The following is a 21,523-nucleotide window of genomic DNA, read 5'->3' as shown; positions in this document are numbered from 1 at the left end:
TGGTCGTGGTCACATCTATAGATAGAGCCAACATTTCCAACACTATCTCTCCCCAAATAAAGTAAAATGTTTCATTTTTTACCAAAATTTTAAGAATGCATGCATTTCATTTACATTTATGTCTGTAACTGTAGCTTTAAAATCACCAGCCCCAAATTCCAATATTTTTCATTTTAGTATTTTCTTGTATATTTTCACATGTGCTTTTTTCAAATAAAATTTAAAATATTCTTTTTTCAAATTCCCAGGGGGAGTAAAACAAATCTCACTGTATTCTATTTTTTTAATTTTTTATTAGTGCATTATAGTCATACACCTTAATGGAGTACAAGAGAGTATACATGCACACATCATCCAATTAGCCCTTACCCAATTCCTGCCCCATTCCTCCCCCCTCCCTCCTTCTCATGTTTGGCTTAATGATTGGCTTTGATATGTTTGTTAATGTACATCATGAACATCAGAGAATTTTCCTCACGGTATTCTAAATGGACTCTCTTAAGTTAGAGGATAACTAAATAAAATTTGACATTTTTATAAGATTGAATCCTCTTATCCAAAACGAGGTGTTTCTTGACATATATTTCAGTCTTCTTTCAATATCTTTTAGGATAACTTTATGGTTTTCTTCGAGTGTTTCAAATTCAATCCTACATATTTTATGACTTCTGCTATTATCAAATGAATTTCAATTACATCCTTTACTTTTTATATAGTTTAAAACCTATTAATTTATTAAGATAGTTTTATTACTGGACACCAGACCAAATTATTGTTTCTAGTTGTCTTTTAAAGCTCATTCGCTTACGTTTGCTAGATGCAGTATCATATCATCATCATGAGATTATGATCATTATCATTCAAATAGTGAATATTGCCAGGTGGTGGTGATGCACACTTGTAATCCCAGCATTCGGGAGGCTGGGACCAAAGGACTGCAGTTCACGGACAGCCTCAGCTACTTAGTGAGGCCCTCTGCAACTCAGTGAGACCCTGTTTCAAAATAAAGCATACAAAATGGGCAGAGAGTGTAGCTCAGAGGTCGAATGCCCCTGGGTTCCATCCCTGAGTTCCACCAAAAATAAATAATAATAATAATAATAATAATAATAATAATAATAAATATTCTGTGTGTGTAAGTTTGTGTGTGTAAGTATGTGTGTGTAAGTGTGTTACTGGAGATTTAACCCAGGGGCATTCTTCCTCTGAACTACACCCCAGCTATACTTTGAAACATGGTCTTTAAGTTTCTGAGGGTCTCCAGAGGTTGCTGAGACTGCCCTCAAGTCCACAAGCCTCCTGTCTCAGCCTTCCAAGTACTGGGATTACAGGAATGCACCACCATACCAAGATCCTCCCCTTTTCTTTATTTTTTTATTCTCTTTTGTAAAATATAACTCTCTTTGGTTCTGGGGAGGGGGGCACCAAATGTGCTCTGCTATATTGCATAGCAACTCAAATCCCAGTACCTCTGCCACTAATTTGGGAAATATCATTTGGGTGTGTTTCGTTTACTTACCCTCCACATTATTTCACATTTCTTTTTGTGAAACATCTACCTATCTACTACTTATCTTCTATGCTTAAAACTCACAATTCTTCCCCCATGAAGAGAAAGGACTGCTGAGTAATAGTCTTGGCCCTGTGCCTTGAAACTAGGCCTTTTCCCAAATGGCTCGTGCAAAATGAAAACAAACCCTGGGAACCCTGTCACATTTTCTGCAAATGCCCTGGACCTTCACGCCTCATCCCCACCTTCGTTTCTCTCCATTTGCTCCCATCCTTGGTTTTTCTAGTCCGCCTTTTTCCCTTATCTCCCATTGGTAGACAGATTCTCACCTCCTTTAAGGATTGTGTGACTCGGAAGGTTTGGCCAGTTGTTTATTCCTATCCTCTCTCCTGGACATGGCTGGCTCTTGTCCTTTGCTTTCTGCCAACTGCCCACCCTATTCAGCCACAGCCTGCCCACACACAGGCCTTGTCAGCTCTCATGCAGAGAAACTCTATAACCTCCTAAGAGACCACTGGTGCATTGACACCGGGAGGACCAAGATGGCCAAGCTGGCATGGATAGGATTTAGCGGGCAGGTGGGCTTCTGGCCACAGAAGTCCCCAAAAGTCCTAGAGAGAAGAACTGACCTCTGGTTGGTGGGATACAGCTCCACTGTGATCACATCCAGAGCATTCCAGGCTGCGATGCTGGTCCCGCAGAAGAGGCACTGCCAGCCAATCATCGCAGACTCGCTGTTGCCAAAAAACAGGAAGAAGCAGCAGACGGCAGAGATAAGCATGGAGCCACCTGCGGAGGGAGGTGGAGGGCAGAAAGGAGCATGAAGCCAGCACATGAACGGGACTGTGTGCCTGGCTCCCATCCTCACAGGCACAGAACGAACAGGCTGGCTGAGTATTACGTTCCTCCTACACACATGGCGAGAGCACAGCCTAAACCCGCACGTGGCTTCTGCATGGGTCAGATCATCAGAGTTCACCTCCAGAAGTATTTTGTTTGGGGTTTATCGTGGGGTGCTTTGTTTAGCACTAGGGGTTGAACTTAGGAGCATTCTACCTCCAAGCTGCACTGCCAGTCCTTTTTATTGTACTTTGAAACAGAGTCTCAGTAAGTTTCTGAGAGTCTCCTTAAATTCCGGAGGCTGGCCAAGAATCTGTTATCCTCCTGCCTCAGCATCCCAAATACTGGGATTACAGGTGCGCATCCAAGAAGGACTTTGAAATTGCCACTCTGTGGCACTGTCCAGCCCAAAAGATAGGGAACAAGGCAAATGGGAGAATTTATTGAGAATCTATCATGTGCCACCCTAACATCTGTCTGCTCTCTCAGCCCTGCTGTGCCCTGGGAAGCTGACCACTGGACGTCTTCATCACTTGGGAGGAAAGAGTGGTTGCAGTAGTCCCCTAACTCTCATTCTGTTTTAAGTGTTCCTTTTGTGTCAATGGCCATATTCCCTCCAGGATCACAGACTCCTCCAGGTGTCTTCCCCACTGAGCTTAGTTCATGCACTTTCCCCCTTTGTCCCTGCTGCTTCGCAGTTGGCAAATGTTTCCTGCTTTTGCCAGTGTCTGGCTGCCCAATTTGCCCCACTGATGCACCTTAAGGTGCCCCACCAATTCAGCCTTCCCTGGAGTCATCAGAGCTAAATTCTTTGCCTGTGAAGACTCTAGCTGATAGGACTGATGATAAGAGACCCCTCAAAAGAAGAGTGTGTCAAATCCTTCCCAAACCCATCAGGTCCACCTAAGGAGAGCTTAGGAAGTCTGAGAGGGAACAGAGCATGACAGAACCAGTCACAGACCAGAAACAGACAGGCATCGGGGTCCATGGGGCAGGAGGCACCCTCTAGCCGGGAACCCAGAGGCTGGCCTGGCCTCCACAAGAAACACCTCCTTGGGAATCTCAGCCTGGAGTCACCCTCAGAGCTGGGGCTGTGAGACTAGTTCCGCAGCTTCTGATAAGCTGGAAATACTTTCCTTTTGGGTTCTGCTGTCTCTGGGAATGACTACAGCTGTTCTGGGGACCTCTTCCTCAACAACTAGGAGAGAACAGAAGAGGAGGACCCCTGTAGCATCTTAGTGAGACTCTGTGTCAAAATAAAGATAAAATAGGTCTGGAAGTACAGCTCAGAGGTAGAACACCCCTGGGTTCAATCCCCAGTAACACACACACACACACACACACACACACACACACACACACACGATGTTTGAGTTCAAATTCCAGCTTCGCCACTTATGACCTATGTGACCTTGAATGGGTCACTTAAACTTTGAACTATCTCAATTTCCCCATCTGCAAAATGTTGATAAAAACAGCACCTCCTTCAAAGGGTTAAGGTAATGGGTCAAAGTGTTAATATTTAGGAAATGTGTGGAACACAGCCTGACCAATAATACACATTTCTTTGTGTTAGTTAAGTGGAATTTCTGGCTTATGTCTGTCTCTCCTGATCTCTCATTTGCTCCATAGGAATAGGGATATTGACCATCTCAATTACTGTTGTTTCCTACTGCTTCCTGCACAGCCCGGCAGAGAAGTACTAAATAAATAGATGTTTATCGGATGAATAAATGAGTGAATACCAGCCTCAGTAGGAAAACATCTACTCTGCTATTTAGAGGAAACAACTCCTAGGCAGCCAAGAGCCCAGCAGAGCAGCCGGATAAAGCCACTCCAGTGAAGTCTACAGCCAGCTGGTCTGAGGACCACGGACAATGCCATTTCAAAGTCGCCGGTCACCTCCCACAGTGACGATGTGGAATGGGCATTTTCTGGGCATCTAGCATTCACTGCTCACTGAGAATATGGCAGCTGACTCACTGGACGCTTGGCCTTTTCCTAAAGATTGAGGGGTTTGGAAACAGAGGGGCCCCGTCTGAGCTCATGATGAGCTTGCAATGCAGTTCAGAAACAAGTCAGACATTCATAACAGTAGGATCTAGAGAGTGACTAAATAGCCATTCTAGATCTCTAATTTGGAACGCACGCTTTCATTTAGCGTGATAGAAATCAAGTGTGATCTGGGGTGCGCTCACAGTGACAAGAAGGGCCCAATCACAAGGAGAAGCATATTGGGTTATCTCTGTCCTGCCTGTGCCCCGCGCCACCTGAGCATATGTGGCAGGTCTTACACCTGCCATGTCTTTGGCCCTGCAGACCCCACCTTTCCCCGACCTTCCTCAGCTACTGCAAGACCTGGCCATAGGAAACAGACTCTGGGCTCACAAGGCCAGTGATAAGGTATCTGACATCTGCTCTCCTTATCTCATTTTTAGCAAAAAAAAAAAAAAAAAAAAAAAAAAAAATATATATATATATATATATATATATATATATATATATATATATATTCTTCTGAAAAATACGTTCAGAGAAGTAAAAGAACTTGTGCAAACTCAAAAAGATAATTTTGATGGCCCTCTGCCTCTAACTGGATGCTGTCTTTTGGTGCCCTCTGCTGAGTATTTGGTGCTTCAGCTACGGAAGGAAAAAGACCATCTTCTTTGGCTCTGGGCATCTCAGAGCCATTACTAAGCACAACTCTTATGTTTATGCTGGACAGGGACAGTTACAGAAATTAGTCAATCCCATATATTCACTCATTGGACTTCAGAACTAACCAGAGCCCTGCCTTTAACAGAGATAGCTCAGTCTGCTGTACCTACGAGATGAGGACTCTCCACTCTGCCTACCAGATTAAAGAGCTGAAATCATAGGCCTTTCTTGTGCTGGCCTTTGTGAATATCCATGCTACTATTTATAATAACAATATTCAATAGAATTCAAATGCCAGAAAAAGATTTCCTTCCCATGAAAACCTAATCAATTTTCTCTTTCCCCACAAAATGACTATGTGATTTATTTTGCTTTGCTTTGAATAGTGCTACTAGAAAGCTTGGTATTAATTTTCCTGATCAACTACATCCCTAGGGCAGGTCTTTAATGGCATTTTTATTAATGTGTCTCCTGCCTCCCAACCCCTGGGATATATTTTAATATACATTTCCCCTGGCCCTCAATGTGTACATTTTGTTCCTTATTTACTGTGCATGCCATTATGTTTCTCTAATAAATGGCTGCAAATCCCAGTGGAAGAAAGCAAGGCATATATAAATAGAGCTACCACTGGAAAGCCCATAATGTGCCAAGCATTATTAGATGCTTGAGGTACATTATGTTCAGTCCACATAAAACCTTAACAGGTGTCTATAGGTATCCTCATCTTATCGGTAAGGTAACTGAACCCCAGAGAAGTAAAGGAATATGTTCAAATCAAACAGCCATTAATGGGTCTGTCCAACTCCAAAGTCCAATGTATCATTGCTAGTGTGTGTGTGTGTGTGTGTGTGTGTGTGTGTGTGTGTGTACATGCACACCTCACTGGAAACTGAACCCAGGGCCATTCTACCTCCAAGCTACACACCCAGCCACCCAGCCCTTTTTATTTTTTATTTTGAAACAGAGTCTCACTAGGTTGCTGAGAATCTACCTTGCTGAGACTGTCCTCAAACCTGTGATCCTCCCATCTCAGCCTTTCAAGTACTGAGATGATAAGCGTGTGCCACCACCTGGCTCCAAAGTATCATTGCTATTAAATACCAAAAGCACTACGACCCATCTTAAACAATGAAGCTATCGTTTACGAGCATTTTACCTCCTTTTCATACTGCTCTTCTGAAGCAAGCAGGGTGGGCGTATCTGATACCTAGAGAATTGTCTGCAGGATGACCGAGCACCGTGGAACTGCTTGGTGTAGAGGTGATGAGGAGTCCCTGCCCTCCCTGAGCACTCGGTCCTGTTCCACGGAGCCCTGGACTTCTCTACTTGTGCTTCCTCGGCTCAACCACAGCAGATTCACTCACCTGTTCTGTTTCCTGTGCAAGATGTCCTTACAAAAAAGAAACAGCCCACTGCTCTCGTGCACTTGAAAGCCACTGTCCCAGCCTCTGGACATCCAGATGTGCCCTCACTAACAACTCACCGATCATTTTGAGCCTTCCAATCCTATCCATGAGCAAGGCAGAAATGATATTCCCAGGTAAGACAGACAGGCTGCCGAGGAAGCTGACGAGGTAAATCAGAAAGTCGTTGTCTTCCTCAAAGTCCATGTGGCAGCCCTCTTTCTGCTCCAGAAAGGTGGAGTTGATAAACCGACAGTTGATGAACTTGTGCTTGTAGAGGTCTGGAGAGAGAGGAAAACCCTTGGTTCAGGCAAAAGGAGGGAAGACGACTAGGCAGAGATGACATAATACCCCTCTTCCTGGGCAGGCTGTGACCTCAAAGTCAAGAAAATATGTAGCCAGGAATGGATGATACTTCCAAAAATATGACCTGTTCAAATTACTGCAACAAGCTGGGCATGGTGGTGCACACCTGTAATCCCAGCACTTGGGAGGCTGAGACAGGAAGATCACAGGTTGGAGACCAGCCTCAGCAACTTAGGGAGATGCCCAACAACCCAAGGAGAACCTGTTTCAAAACACACACACACAAAAAAAAAAAAGACCAGGGGTGTAGCAAAGAGGTAGAATGCCCCTCAATTCAATCTCCAGTAACACACACACACACACACACACACACACACACACACACACACATACACACTTACTACAATAAGAAAAAAAATTTTAAAAACATGAATTTAAGGGACATTTTTAAATACATCATCTTTGCAGTTGGACAATAGTCCTATTTGTACCCATTAAGTGATACTAAGTGGCTGGGCCATTCCTCCAAGGATACCTGGCTTAGAAAGGAAGAACACAAGCAAATTAGGTCCTTACTGAGTCACCCACCCCAGAGCCACGCTACGGTCTGTACAGAAACCAGAATATTCTTAAAACAAAAAGCATTTGCTTCTGAAATAGTTCACAGGTCTTCTGACACCTTCCTGAGACCGGCTATTCTAACAGAAATGAATGGATGATACAGAAAGAGAGCTAAATAGACTCCTGGATACCTGGGTTCGGCTCTGACCCTGACACTAAACTTTTTAACATCTCTCTGAGCCTCTACCTGTAAAACTGGAGGTGTACACTTGCTTATCCCCATTGCTTCTCCCGACTCTGACATTTTCTAACTACAAATGTTTGCAAAAACTCCTGTGTTAAGAGCATGCAGATGTATGGTTTTGGGGATGTGGCTCAATGGTAGAGCACTTGTCTAGCATGAGTGAGACCCTGGTGTCCTATCCCCCAGTACACTCCAAAAGTAAAATAAAAGAGTACGCAAATGAAGAGGCACCATTAAAACATGAAAGAATAAAAGGACATGCCTGTTTTTAGTGATGAATAGTAAATTTCTGGAATTCATTATTATTGTTTTAAGTTCAGACTAAAAGGAAACGCAAGAAGAAAAGTCCCCTGATGGATTATTAAGAGACTGGGGGCAATTTGGAGAGGAGATAGTGAATTTTTTAGGGTTTTTTTTTTTTTGTGTGTGTGTGTGTGTGTACTGAGAAAGGAACCCAGAGGTTTTCTACTTCCAAGCTATACTCCCAGCCCTATTTTATACTTTATTTGGAAACAGGATCCCATTAAGTTGCTGAGAGCCTCACTAAGTAGCTGAAGCTGTCTTAGAAACTGCGTGATCCTCCTGTCTCAGCCTCCCAAGTACTGGGATTGCAAGCGTGCACTGCCACGCCCGGTGATAGTGAATCTTTTAAGGCTGATAGCATGGAGAAAACACAGGTTCCTATATACACTACCCCTTGGCAGTACTGCCAGGGAGAAAGCACTCATTTGGACTTAATGCAAGAGGTTCAGTGGAAGGATGGCAGGCAAGAACCAAAGAATAAGGAAATGGATCCAAACGCCCCCACATCACTGTGGCCTTGAGCAAGTCACCAAGTCTCAATTTCCCCAATAAGGTGGAGGTAATAGCCATGCATTTCTCAACTGATGCAATGCAGGCGAGGACCCTCGAGAAGCTAGTTAGTCATATCCCCATTCCACTAAGCACGTTAGTAATCTAGGATGGAGTAGAAGACACAACGGGGAGTGGTGAAATCGTGGAATTGAGTGACTTTTTTTAATTGTGGAAATCTGAAGTAGTATTACTCTAAAATGTTCTTCGCATCTCTCTTTATGAAAATTTTTTTCTTTTTTATATTTTTGGTAGTGCATTGTAGTTATACATCCATAGTGAGGTGATTCAAAGTCACACAAACACGCACACAGGTCTTGATGTGTTACCCTGCAAGTCCCCCCTGCCACCTACCACTCTCCGTACATAATAGTGGGATATCTTCATATACATGGACACAGCGTAATATGAACGGTTTCTCTCATCCATTCTCCTTTTACCCTCCCCCGCCCCCTTCCCCTATTTTACTGGTCTCTCTCCTTGGTCATCTAAAATCCCCTTTACTTCCTACTTTCTTTCTAGCTTCCACGTATGAGAGAAAACATTTGACCCTTGGTTTTCTGTGACTCACTGATATCACTTGACATCATGTTCTCTAGTTCCACACACTTTCCTGAAAATGACAGGATTTTGTTCGTCTTTATGGCTGAGTAAAATGCCGTTGTGTGCCGAGCGTGGTGGCTCACGCTTGTAATCCCTGTGCTTGGGAGACTGAGACAGGAGGATCGCCCAGCCTCAGCTACTTAGTGAGGCTCTCGGCAACTTAGTGAGACCCTGTTTCCAAATAAAAAATATAAAAAATAGGTCTGGGAGTATAGCCCGGAGGTAGAAAGCCTCTGGGTTCCACCCCCAGTACCACAAAATATAAATAAAATAAAATAAAATGTCGTTGTGTATATGTATATTTAGGCCACAGTTTCGTTACCCATTCATCTGTTGAAAGGAACCGAGGTTGATTCCATAATTCGGCAAAAATTTTGAACAGAAGCAATTTTCTTTTCATTGATTATCATGAAAACATGAGTTTTGAATTGCTCAAGTGTCAAACTATGAGAGGTCATTAAGAATGCATTCCATTGCATAAAACGCAAACGCCCACCCCAGGAGAGTTTCTATTAAAGTCATACTTTGTCCCTACCAAAGGCCCTTAGTGTATTATTGCATCAGTCTCCTACAGATAAGAACACGTGGATGGAACTTTGTGTTTACTTTATATGTGTTGAAAACTGTGTCAATAATAAACTAAATGCCTGGGTGCCAGGTGTATCCCTAAATTGTGCCATCTCTGGGACTGGAACCCGTCTCTCCTCCCTAAGGCATGCCACTGGTGTCTACAAATGCTATCTTCTTTCTGAAGCTTATAAGTCACGTTGTGGTTCTTAGATGACGCTGGCTGCCCTTTCTGCATTCTACCCACTCTTCCCGTGTTCTTACCTGTGTTATAAAAGACAGTCGATTCAATGGTGCAATTTTTGAAATAGGTATCAGTTGATGTAACATCTTCGAAATAGCACTCATCAAAGAACGTGTCCTCAAAGAGTACATGTTTAAAGTACATCTTCGTGAACCTGGGGGAAGATGTTAGCCTCTGAGTGACTCAACCAAGGAAAATAAGGAGACTTGAGACCAACATGGGAGACATAGAAAGGCAAAAACAAGAACCACATTAACAAAAACTTTCAACCCAGATTACATCTCCATTTCTTAGCTGTTTATTAATGAGAAAGGGCTTCAGAACTCTGGAAGCCAGTGTCAAGGTAGGTTTGGGTAGTCCCCAGCCTGGCGGTCCCCAGTTGCAGGTCAATGGACCCTCCCCCCCATCAGAATCACAGAAATAGGAAATTATGTGGCGTGACAATATGGATATCATCTCACTTTCTCACGCGCTTTAGAAACATGTAGGTGCTAGGCTGGGAGGTCTGGAAACAATATATTTGTAAGGACCTGAGAATCTTTATTTTTAAAAGTGCCCCAACAACCATGCAAAGGAATTTCATTCACCCTCTCAATAGTATTTAATCAATGCAGCCTCTTTGGGGAACAATTTTGCAATATTTAAGATCCACATTCCCTTTGACCTGGAGATACCGCTCTAAGAATTTTCCCTACATATACTGGCTCATGTATTCAAAGAGATACATACACTGTTCTTCATCACAATATTGCATATGCATACATAAATACACACATATATGCATGCATACATACAACATAGATAGGTAGGTGCTGTACAATGGAATACCATGTAGCCATAATAATAAATGAGGCAGATCTACACGTGCTAATGATCTTTAAGACAGGTGTTAAGTGAAAAAAGTCAAGATGCAATATAGATTTTACAACATGTGACCATTTACATAAAAAGGGTATGGTACATAAGCTTCCAAATGTAACTGGAGAGTTACCCAAGAAACTGGCAGAGGTGGGGGATGTGGGGAGGTGCAATGGGGATGGAATGAGATAAGCTTACTTTTTACTTTATAGCCAATATATGCATTGCTTTTCACTTAAAAACTCAGTTAATAAAAGAATAGGGGTTGGGCGTGGTGGCACACGCTTGTTATCCCAAAACTTGGGAGACCGAGACAGGAGAATTGCAGAATCGAAGCTAGCCTCAGCTATTTAGTGAGGCCCACTTTCAAAATAAAGAATAAAAAAAATAGGGCTGAGGGTATAGCTAAGACATAGAATGCCCGTGGGTTCAATCCCCAGTATTGCAAAAAATGAGAGAGAGAGAGAGAGAGAGAGAGAGAGAGAGAGAGAGAGAGAGAAAGAGAGAGAGAGAGAAAGATAAGAGGGCACCAGAAGAAATATGAGGTACAGCCACATTTAGGAACTATGTATACTGTTCCAAATCCTGTGTTAACTTACTAAGAAAGACCAATATGCCGGGCGTGGTGGCGCACGCTTGTAATCCCCGTGCTTGGGAGGCGGAGACAGGAGGATCACTAGCAGGTTCAAAGCCAGCCGCGCTGGCATAAGAGACCCTGTTTCCAAATAAAATATAAAATAGCTCTGGGAGTGTAGCCCAGAGGTAGAAGGGTTCCATCCCCAGTTCCACCAAAAAAAAAAAAAAAAAGACCAACACGACCCTTAAAAATCTCTCTCACGCACATCACCTTCTGTTGCTTCGCCAACCTTTTGAGCTGGAGACCTTTGGCTGTGTTTTCACTTGTGACAACTTATTCATTGACAACTTACTCAGTCATCTGTTCATTGAAAATCTCTCACACGTGCATTACCACCACTTTCTGCTGCCTGATCACCTTTTAGGATGGAGACTTTGGGGTGTGTCTTCATTTGTGCATATTTACAATCTACTCATCCCTTCGTCTGTTCATTCATGTGTATGCTCAAAGTTCAGCAAACACATGCTGAGTACAGTACTAGGATCTGTGAGCATAGAATGCAAAGACACCGTCCCCGCCCTTCTGTGTGACTGCAAAAACTGGACATGTAGAGAGACAACTACAGGGAGAGAGAGGGAGGGCAGGAACCTGAGGGATAATAGAGCTTCTTCTCAAAGTCGTGAGATAATTTACTCCTGATCACATATGACATCCAGGTCCCTTCATGCTACACTGTGATTGCCTCAGAGCTCTAATCGAGAGCCGCATAAAATGGCCTGCAAAAAGATCTCCCTCCCAATAAGAAAGGCAAGTGCTGATCAGGCAACGATCCTGAGACCGCCAGAATAAACTAGGGGTCACTACTCAAGACGAGGCTTCCTACATTCCAACTTGACTTCTTAAACCATAATCACACAGGCAGAGGCAGGTTATTATAGTGTTTACAAATGTTAGAAAGTCACAGGTGTAGAGAAGCAAATTATTTGGAATAATTTTTCTTAGGACCAAATTTACTATAGACTTTTAAATGGGGGCCTTCAAAAGCTGCCATGAACTCTTGGAGTTTCCATTAAAAAAAAAAAAAAAGAAACTTATTGGTGAGCTTTTTAGTTCAGAAAGATGCCATGGTTTCAAAATTTGCATGCCAGATGTGTTTATATTCCTGGAGACTGTCTCTGGCCTTTGCCTTTCTTAAGATATTCTTCTCTTTAATATAATAATAGGATGGTGATGTATCCTCCCCAGTGATATTTTAATATGCTTCCAAGGGTGTGTGAGAAAGCAGAGCCATAAATCATAAATGAGTCTGACGCAGGCAGATCTTAAAATATATCTCCAAGTTATAAAAAGCCAAAGTTATAAGAGACGAGATAAAAGGAGAAAAGGCCAACACATATTTTATGAGTCTTTATATAAATCATCTCTAATCTCTAACTTAAAGACTGAACAGGTCCGAGATTCTTCATGCAGGAGAACTCAGAGGCTGAAAGAAAAGCTTGCAAAATTATAAATACCTCATGGAACTTTTCTTTTAAGGATACAGGGGCCAGTGGTGATCCAGGGTCCACGACAGAATTATTATTACAAATTCCTCATTTCTGTTACTGTCAGGCCCTATGCTCATCTACCAAGTGACCTAAATTGTATCAAAGCCCCATTTATCTAGGCATGTTTCAGACTTTATGTTTCAGACTTGCTGGTATCACCCTCAAGAAATTCAGTCTAATTTAAGAAATAATGAAGAAAACTGACGAGCCAGGCATGGTGGTGCGCACCTGTAATCTCAGTGCTTGGAAGGCTGAGACAGGAAGATCACAGTTTGAAGCCAGCCTCAGCAACTTAGCAAGACCCTGTTTCAAAATAAAAAATAGAGTAGGGTTGGGAGTATAGCTTAGATACAGAAAGCCCCTGGGTTTAATCCTCAGCACCGCAAAAAGAAGGAGAGAAGAGGAAGTTAAGAAAGGAAAAGCAGCGCCGGGCGTGGTGGCGCACGCTTGTAATCCCCGCGCTTGGGAGGCTGAGACAGGAGGATCGCGCAGGTTCGAAGCCAGCCTCAGCTACTTAGTGAGGCTCTCAGCAACTTAGTGAGACCCTGTTTCCAAATAAAATATAAAATGGGTCTGGGAGTATAGCCCGGAAGTAGAAAGCCTCTGGGTTCCACCCCCAGTACCACCAAGAGAGAGAGAGAGAGAGAGAGAGAGAGAGAGAGAGAGAGAGAAGAAAGGAAAAGCAGGAAGAGAAAGAAGTTAGACTCTCCACAGGGAGGCGTCGGGCTTTCCCCAGTGCCTACAGCAACTCTCTGGAAAATGAAGGGACCAACGACCTTCAGGGCTGTACCAGCAGGGGCACGCAGGCAAGTCAGCTCTCCTCCCAAGGCACACGTGTAAACTTCTCTAAAGTAGGGGCATAAAGGAGATGACTTTTCCAGCCTCGGCAACTTAGAGAGACCACATTTGAAAATAAAAAATAAAATAGAGCCGAAGATGTAGCTTGGAGGTAGAATGTCCCTGAGTTCAGGCTCCAGTACCACACACACACACACACACACACACACACACACACACACACACACACACAAAAATACATAGCCAACTTCTCATGACAACCTCTGCAAACCGAAAAGCTCCGTCCATTTGGCAATTTCACTTCTAGATTTATAGGCTAGAGGCTAGGGAAATTCTTTCATTAGAACATGTCTTGTAACATTATTTTTAATACCCCAAAATTGTGAGCTACTTAAATGTGCATCAAAAGGAGAACAGACAAATGCGTTATAGAATATTCATGTAATAAAATTTAGATGTAATGAAATGAGTTATGCAGCTATGGTAACTGCTAACCTCACTTCATAAGAATGCCTTGCTTTAGACAAAAGAGTTGCAGAATTTATAGCATAATGATCGATACATACGTATTTAACAGCACAAGGTTTATCTAAAATTTGAAAAATATGAGAGACTACCGCACAGCATTTACAGATATATATGAGAAAAGTACAAAACCTACTTATGAATGTGCAGCACCAGTTTACACAGAGGCGACTGATTTCTGGAGAAAGAGAGGTACAGTGTCGAGAATGTCCATACAGGGGCTAGCAGTCACTCAGAGAGAGAGCCCGTGCTTAGCATGTGCAAGGTCCTGGGTGATCCCTAGTACTAAAATGAGCAAACTAACAATAATAAAAAGAAGAAGGAAGGAAGAAAGGAAGGAAGGAAGGAAGGAAGGAAGGAAGGAAGGAAGGAAGGAAGGAAGGGGAGGGAGGGATGGGGGAGGGAGGGAGGAAGGAAGGAAAGAAGTTTAACTAGTTGAGTTTAATATACTTTAAAATCTGAAGTAAATGTACCATAGTTTATGATTTTTATAAAGCCAGATGCTCTGCGTGGGGTCACTTGTATTGTTCTCTAGTTTCTGCAGATTTGAAATATTGCACAATAAGAAAGAGAAGGAAGAAGAACACGTTATTTGAGGATGATAGGATTCTGTAACAATAACAAGAGGAAATCTGTTCAAAGGAATGAAAGAGCTCCATTAAATTCAATATAATGTCCAAAGGGCAACAAGATTCCTATTTATTTGCAATAGCATTCAAAAGGTTGATGGGGAGAAAGCATTCCCATTTTCAGGGGCCAAAATTATCCAGGGAGACTCTCCATAAGAACTATGGGGGAACTTGATTAAGCTGCTCAATTCACTGAGAAATTTTCCCACCTCTTAAATGCAGTACGCATTCTATATCAATATTATCCCTTTCAGGAATGGAACCCAAAGTTTGGGCAGTTCAGAGGTCTGCCTGGATACTGACCAATCTAGGATGGGACTCCGCCCTGGCTGTCCTCTCAGATCTAGAAGCTAGAGGTGCATGGGCTCATTGGCCACCGGTGGCATTTTCCAGGAACTTTACTGTTCTACACAGTCCCAGCCAGGAGGTGGTGGCACATGCCTGTAATCCCAGTGCTTGGGAGGCTGAAACAAGAGGATCACAGGTCTGAGGCCAGCCTCAGCAACTGAGCAAGACCTTGCTTTAAAAAAAAAAGTTGGGCATGGTGGTGCACTCCTGTAATACCAATACTTGGGAGGATGAGACAGGAGGATCTCAGATTCGCAGCCAGCCTCAGCAACTTAGTGAGGCCCTCTGCAACTTAATGAGACCCTGTTTCAAAATAGAGAATAAAAAATGAGGTTGGGGGTATAGTTCAGAGGTAGAATACCCCAGGTTCAATCCACAATACCACAAAAAAATTAAATTAAATTTTTAATTAAAAAGGCTAGGAGTATAGATCAGAGGTAGAATGCACCTGGGTTCGATCCCCAGTGCCACAAAAAAAGGAAGGATTACCCTATTGCAGCTGTAAACAAATCTTATTTATGCCCCCCTAAAAGGAGCCTTAAGAGTGCAGCATGGTGTGTGAAATGACTTTCCCTTTCCTATGTGTGTGTTGCTTCCTTTTTTCTTTGCCCCCCTTACACTGGGAAGCTCATTTTAGAGCTAAATCTTGTGAGCTTCGTTTTCATTCTGAACTACTCATCCTGACCTCTAACAAGAACTCAGGAGTGCTTTTCTACCCTTCACTGGAAAATTCCCTTTGTGGAGGGTTATGCATTCTCATCCCAGGCTCAGCCCTGAGTACCCAGAACACAATTCAACTTCCTGTTCAGCTGTGAGAAAGTTCAAAGATCAGAACATTACTTCCAGGGTCACGACCTACCACACAGGGAAGCCATTCTAATCCTCGGAGAATTCAGCCCGCCAGAGATTTCTTCCTGGGAGGAGAGGGTTAGTCAACTGAATTACTTAACACATAGTCTTGGATGAAAACCATCCAGTTTAAAGTTAAAATAATAAAGGAAACCTGGCCTGACATGTTGGTTCAGGATATAAAACATGAACCTTTACTGCATATTCCAAAACCTTATGAATTCTAATGTAAAGAACTTGGGAACTTAGAGCCACTGGGTCCAAAAGAAGACAGCAGGAGGCAGCAGACAATGCCGAAGGAACAGACCAAAACTAGTCTGTAAATTATCATTATTATTAATTATTATTATTATTGCTTCTTCTTGAGGTCAGAGAGTTTAGGTTTCACTAGGATTTCCTCGGTTGAAAGTTCAGTGCAGGATGTTTGAAGCCTGTGTACACAGAAGTCCTCTCCTCCCATGTGTGATAGTCAATAAAATAAATATTTGTCAGCTAAACCTTAAAGCAGTAAGTGCAGAGCAACATCAAAGGGGACGACTGTTAAAGGGGAGAAATGTTTCTCCTGTAACTCCTCGGACTTGGAGTTTTCAAAGATGAAGTGTTGTCTGCCATAAGACCAGCAGAGGGCAGCAGAACTCAAGAAAAGAAGCAAAGTGCGGTTCAAGGTTCCTGATTTGTCCAAGGGAAAAAATACCTTTTTTATTCAAACAATTTGCTGGGACTGGGGAGGGGTGTAGAGAGGAAGGGAGAAGAAATATGGACTCCCAGTGATAGTGACTGTACTTTTAGTATCCACAATTTAAAAGACACACAACGGAAGTTGCAATTAGCTCATTACAACTTTTGAAGGAATTTCTATTTTAATAATCACAAAAAAAAAAAATCTACAAGCCTTTGAAGCATAGAATCATGGTAGAACATCTACAGTCATATCTCCTTCGTGCACCTATGCACTCCCAGACCCTAGGCAGGAGGTCGATGGTCCCAGGGGTCCTGGGCTCCTGAGATGGGACCACCGCCTTCATCCCGCCCTCACCAGTCCTCACCGGTCCTTCCTGGCTTTCTCCTGCTCCCGTCAGCAGTTTGCTGAAAGCTTGGAGAAGCTGGAACAAGTTAAAAAGACAAAGCAGACCCAAAGTCCCCCCTTTCTGCATACCTATGTCTTAGAGCTCTAAAACCCAAAATAAATTAGTTAATTAGTTAAAAAAAAAAAACAAAGATCCTGGCATCACGGTTAACTGTGTGATGTGGGAACGGCATGCAACTCAAGAATGTGGAGTGGAGAATACCCCCATGATATTTTAGTTGGTAATATCTGTATGAATCCTGGGTCAGGAGACAGCCATTTCTATTTCTGCATACCTATGTCTTAGAGCTCTAAAACCCAAAATAAATTAGTTAATTAGTTAAAAAAAAAAAACAAAGATCCTGGCATCACGGTTAACTGTGTGATGTGGGAACGGCATGCAACTCAAGAATGTGGAGTGGAGAATACCCCCATGATATTTTAGTTGGTAATATCTGTATGAATCCTGGGTCAGGAGACAGCCATTTCTATTTCCGTTAGCTGTGCAACCTTGAGGAAGTTAATCAACCTCTCGGTGCTCCCTCTTTACCTACAGACGAGAGCATGTTTCTGCCCTGGGGGAGTTTTATGTGGATTAAATGAGATTGTTTATGTTCAGCACAGGCACACAGTTGGCTTCAATAGTTATTCTTTTTGTTTTGTTTGGGTATTTGCGATGGTGCCGGGAATTGAACTCGATGCATTCTCTCTCTGCGCTGCACTCCTCGACCCTATTTAATGTTTTACTTTATTATTTATTTATTTATTTATTTATTTATTTATTTTGGTGGTACTGGGATTCCTGGAAACCCTTCTACTTCCAGGCTACACTCCCAGACCTATTTTATATTTTCATTTGGAAACAGGGTCTCTTAAGCCAGTGTGGCTGGCTTCAAACCAGCAAGATCCTCCTGTTTCCGCCTCCCAAGTGCAGGGATTACAAGCGTGCGCCTCCATGCCCGGCTATGTTTTACTTTAAACAGAGTCTCACTAAGTTGCTGAGACTGGTCTCAAGCCTGTGATCCTCCTGTCTCAGCTTCCCAAGTACTGGGGTTCCAGGTGTGCACCACCATACCTGGCTCCATAGTTACTCTTGTTGGCTTTACTGACACTACTATCATCATTTTGCTTCTATCATAGATTGTGACAGAACCTTGGGAGTTTCCCAGATGGGGTCTTCTTCCGTGAATTCATCTTTGCTGGGAATGGTGTCACATCACGTGTGACAGCTAGTCATCCATGATGTCCCTCAGCTCCCAACATTTCCAAAGTGCTCGCATAAAGCAGGACCACATTTCTTCCTTGGCATGCCGACACTAGACTCCCTGACTTGGGCTAAAGTGCCGAGAGGGTGAAGTATCTTGGGGGAGCATTGGAGCCGCCACTTGGAGGGGCCTCTCTCAGCAGACCAAGGCCACTCTGAGGGGCCTCCGCAGAGGATGGATGGATATCTGAGCATGTGGGTGTGCAGATGTTTGTCAGTCAGCTTCATCTTTTATTTTAATCAGAATTTTTTTTTTTTTTTTTTTTGGTGGTACTGGGGTTCCTGGAAGCCCTTCTATATCCGGGCTACACTCCCAGACCTATTTTTTTAGTTTTGGAAACAGGGTCTCTTAAGCCAGCGCGGCTGGCTTCGAACCAGCGCGATCCTGTCTCCGCCTCCCAAGCGCGGGGATTACAAGTGTGCGCCACCATGCCCGGCGTATAATCAGAAAATTTTTAAACCCCATAATAGTCATAATTCTTCCTCTTCAACAATCATATATTTGTGGAAATAATATTTCCCCTTTTATTTCCCACTTCCTTATCCTGCCTAACAGCAAGCCTTTGCTGAGGCCTAGAAGAGCAGTGTGGCCCGTGCTGGAGGAGGGGTCTCCTAGACTCCACGCACTATACAACATTCCTCTCTCCAAGTGGGCAGCAGTCACTACAGACAGGGACTTCACTGAGACTGAAGACACAGAGGTAGTAGAGGGGTTGGGGGAGGCTCAGCACTCACTCAAGGTCAGAAATTGTGCTGTTAGTTTTGTTTAGTGCTGGTAAATACGGGGCCATTTATGTCACTGACGCAGTGTCATCTGGGCCGTATTTCTGGTGCCACCACTAGCACAGGGCACGCTCTTTTTCACACCCCGACAAGCTTGCTAAGTGCAACTCAAGAATGGAAATCGCAGAGGAGCCCATACTCGGCTGAGCAAATAACATGGTCTAGGGGAAGTTTATCTAATGTCCTGTCCTGACCCCTTGTGTGACGTTCACAGGGGAGCCTCAAGGAGGCATCTCAAAACCCAGCCAGCGGCACTGTCCACCTCAGCTATCCAGGACTAGAAGATAAAATGGACTGAGGAAACGGCGCCACAGAGATGTGGCAGGACTTTTCTAGTACACACCGGTGTTTTTCACCTGAAGATCAACACTTCTGGTTGACCACAGAGCACACTAGTCAACCCCATGAGGTAATATTAGATGAAAGAATTTTTTTTAAGTAGTTCCATAATAGCTCTGGCATGAAAAAAGCTTCCAGAATCCTAGGATAAAGTTCAACACTCAGGTCACAGATTGCTTCAGGGACCCGGAACCACTACATAGCCTAGTCGCTCAAAGAGTCACCATTTTTGCTAAAGACAATTCCAGAAAGGTACAGCCAGGCCTCTGCCCAGCTGAGTGAACGATAGGGCGCCATGATCAGAACACAGCTCTCTCTGTGCCTTTCCATGAAAGGAGGTCAGGAAAGATGGCCAGACGGACTGTCCCCAGCCAAGTGCCCGCTCTCTGGGTGGTGGGGGTGACCAGAGTCGGCGCAATTCAGACTCAGCCACCAGGGGATTGGTTGTGTCTCCAGCAGCCAGGACGGGCTGTGATGACCTGAGAAGCATGCTGAACTCCTTTCTTCCCAATGTCCCTCCCCCAGGGCAGTTCCAGGTGTCACCCCGGCCCGAGGACACCCTGGGATAATACACTTACTTATCATTCACTAGTTTTCCGTGTTGGTGGATCTGATTCTCCATGGTGAAGTTGATTGTGGCCCCGTACACGTGCTCACCAAAAAACACCTTCATTTTAGACTTGTATTCTTCATCTTGGAAATACCGGATCATATCGGGGAACCAGACCGTCAGGCCATAGTAACTGTAATGAGGAAGGCAGGCTGTCTGAGCAGCAGCGTGGTTCATTTCTTTGCGGTCGGAGTCTGCACTCCCAGCTCGATAGAGATCAGACTCCTCTTAAACTTAGTAATTTGACTCATTGTTAGAAAATCTAATCATATAACTCAAGAAAAATGATGGCCATCCTCATCGATGCTGAATGGGCTTTTCATTTTTAAAGATGGCTCGTTCTCAATTTTATAAACATCACTAGATTAGGAATTGGTGGACCCTTCCTTAACACACAGGAAAAAATACATCTCTGTTTAAAAGCCGGAATCTTATTGAAAAGGGAAACACTAAAGATATTCCCGCTAATGTCAGGAGCAGGAAAAAAATTTTCTGCTAACACATCACTACTAAACATTATGCTATAACGTGGTTAAACTGGAGAAAGAACTTAGGAATGGAAACTGCAAAGCAAGAGGTAAAATCACTATTTCTCCTGGCAGATGATATGATTTTATACCTGGAAAACCCAAGATCTCCAACTCAAAAAAATGGACATTAAAACATTTTCAAAAAGATGCTCAAGTCTACTGACAATGAGAGAAATACAAATTGAAACCACACTGTTACCGTTTTACAGCTACCAGATTGGCAGAGTCCAAAAATTTGCTAAAACACTTTGTTGGTGAGACTGTAGGTTAACCACTTAAATTGTGAGGGAAAATAAACAATATCACGTAGAGGAGAGATTCTGTCAATGCATGAAAATATTACTGATGGATTGGCCCCCTGTGGACCTTTAATCTCACTTCCAGGAATCTATTCTACTGATAAACCAGGTCAAATACAAAGTAACCAGTGCCATTACTCATCTTGGCATTGTTGGTAATAGCGAAAATCTGGAAACTTTCCAACAGTCTAGCAAGGAGGCATTGGTTGGATAAAGCGTGAGACTTGACCATGGACTGCTAGACAGAGGTACTGCTCTAACGAAGGATGAAGAAACCTCACTTTTACTGGTGTGGAGAGATCACCAGAACCTCTGGGATAAATCACCGAGAACAAAAAGAAAACGCACAATGTGTTCCTTCGAGTAAGAGAAGGGGAAACAAATGAGAATATAGAGACAGCTATTTGCTTACATTTGCAAAAAAAAAAAAGAATCACTGGAATGATAAATTGGAAAATAAAAAATGATTATACTCAAGAGGCAGAAGGGAGTGGGTGGAAGGAACAGGAAATGGACTTGGGAGTCTCTGTTGTTTCAACATTTGAAGTGCGTTACCTAGTCTACAAAATTAAATCAAACATAGATAAATACAAACAAGGCTTGTTTTATTTTTTCTGTCACTGAATTAATCCTTGTGTCTGTCATAGTGAGCTTCAGAAATGTTTTCTCCCAGATGGAAGTAAACAATTAGACGGGAGCAGGGTGGGGCG

General features: G+C 43.2%; 1 protein-coding gene across 3 annotated transcripts in view; it reads right to left on the bottom strand.

The window, feature by feature from the left end:
- SV2B (synaptic vesicle glycoprotein 2B) overlaps positions 1–21,523 on the bottom strand; it is a gene marked incomplete at both ends in the record, with an annotated part of 59,971 nt that overhangs the window by 673 nt on the left and 37,775 nt on the right. For 2 of the 3 annotated variants that reach the window (XM_080690944.1, XM_080690943.1), the window contains 4 exons: positions 2,140–2,299; positions 6,495–6,695; positions 9,812–9,945; positions 19,953–20,117. In XM_080690944.1, the coding sequence (XP_080547070.1) occupies positions 2,140–2,299; positions 6,495–6,695; positions 9,812–9,945; positions 19,953–20,117 (660 nt within the window). The remainder of the gene's footprint in view (positions 1–2,139; positions 2,300–6,494; positions 6,696–9,811; positions 9,946–19,952; positions 20,118–21,523) is intronic. The other variant, XM_080690942.1, reaches the window with a different exon arrangement.

Source organism: Muscardinus avellanarius (genome assembly GCF_963383645.1).
Source record: "Muscardinus avellanarius genome assembly, chromosome: 3".
In the NCBI taxonomy this organism is placed as follows: Eukaryota; Metazoa; Chordata; class Mammalia; order Rodentia; family Gliridae; genus Muscardinus; species Muscardinus avellanarius.
This window is presented reverse-complemented; position numbering and strand designations above follow the sequence as displayed.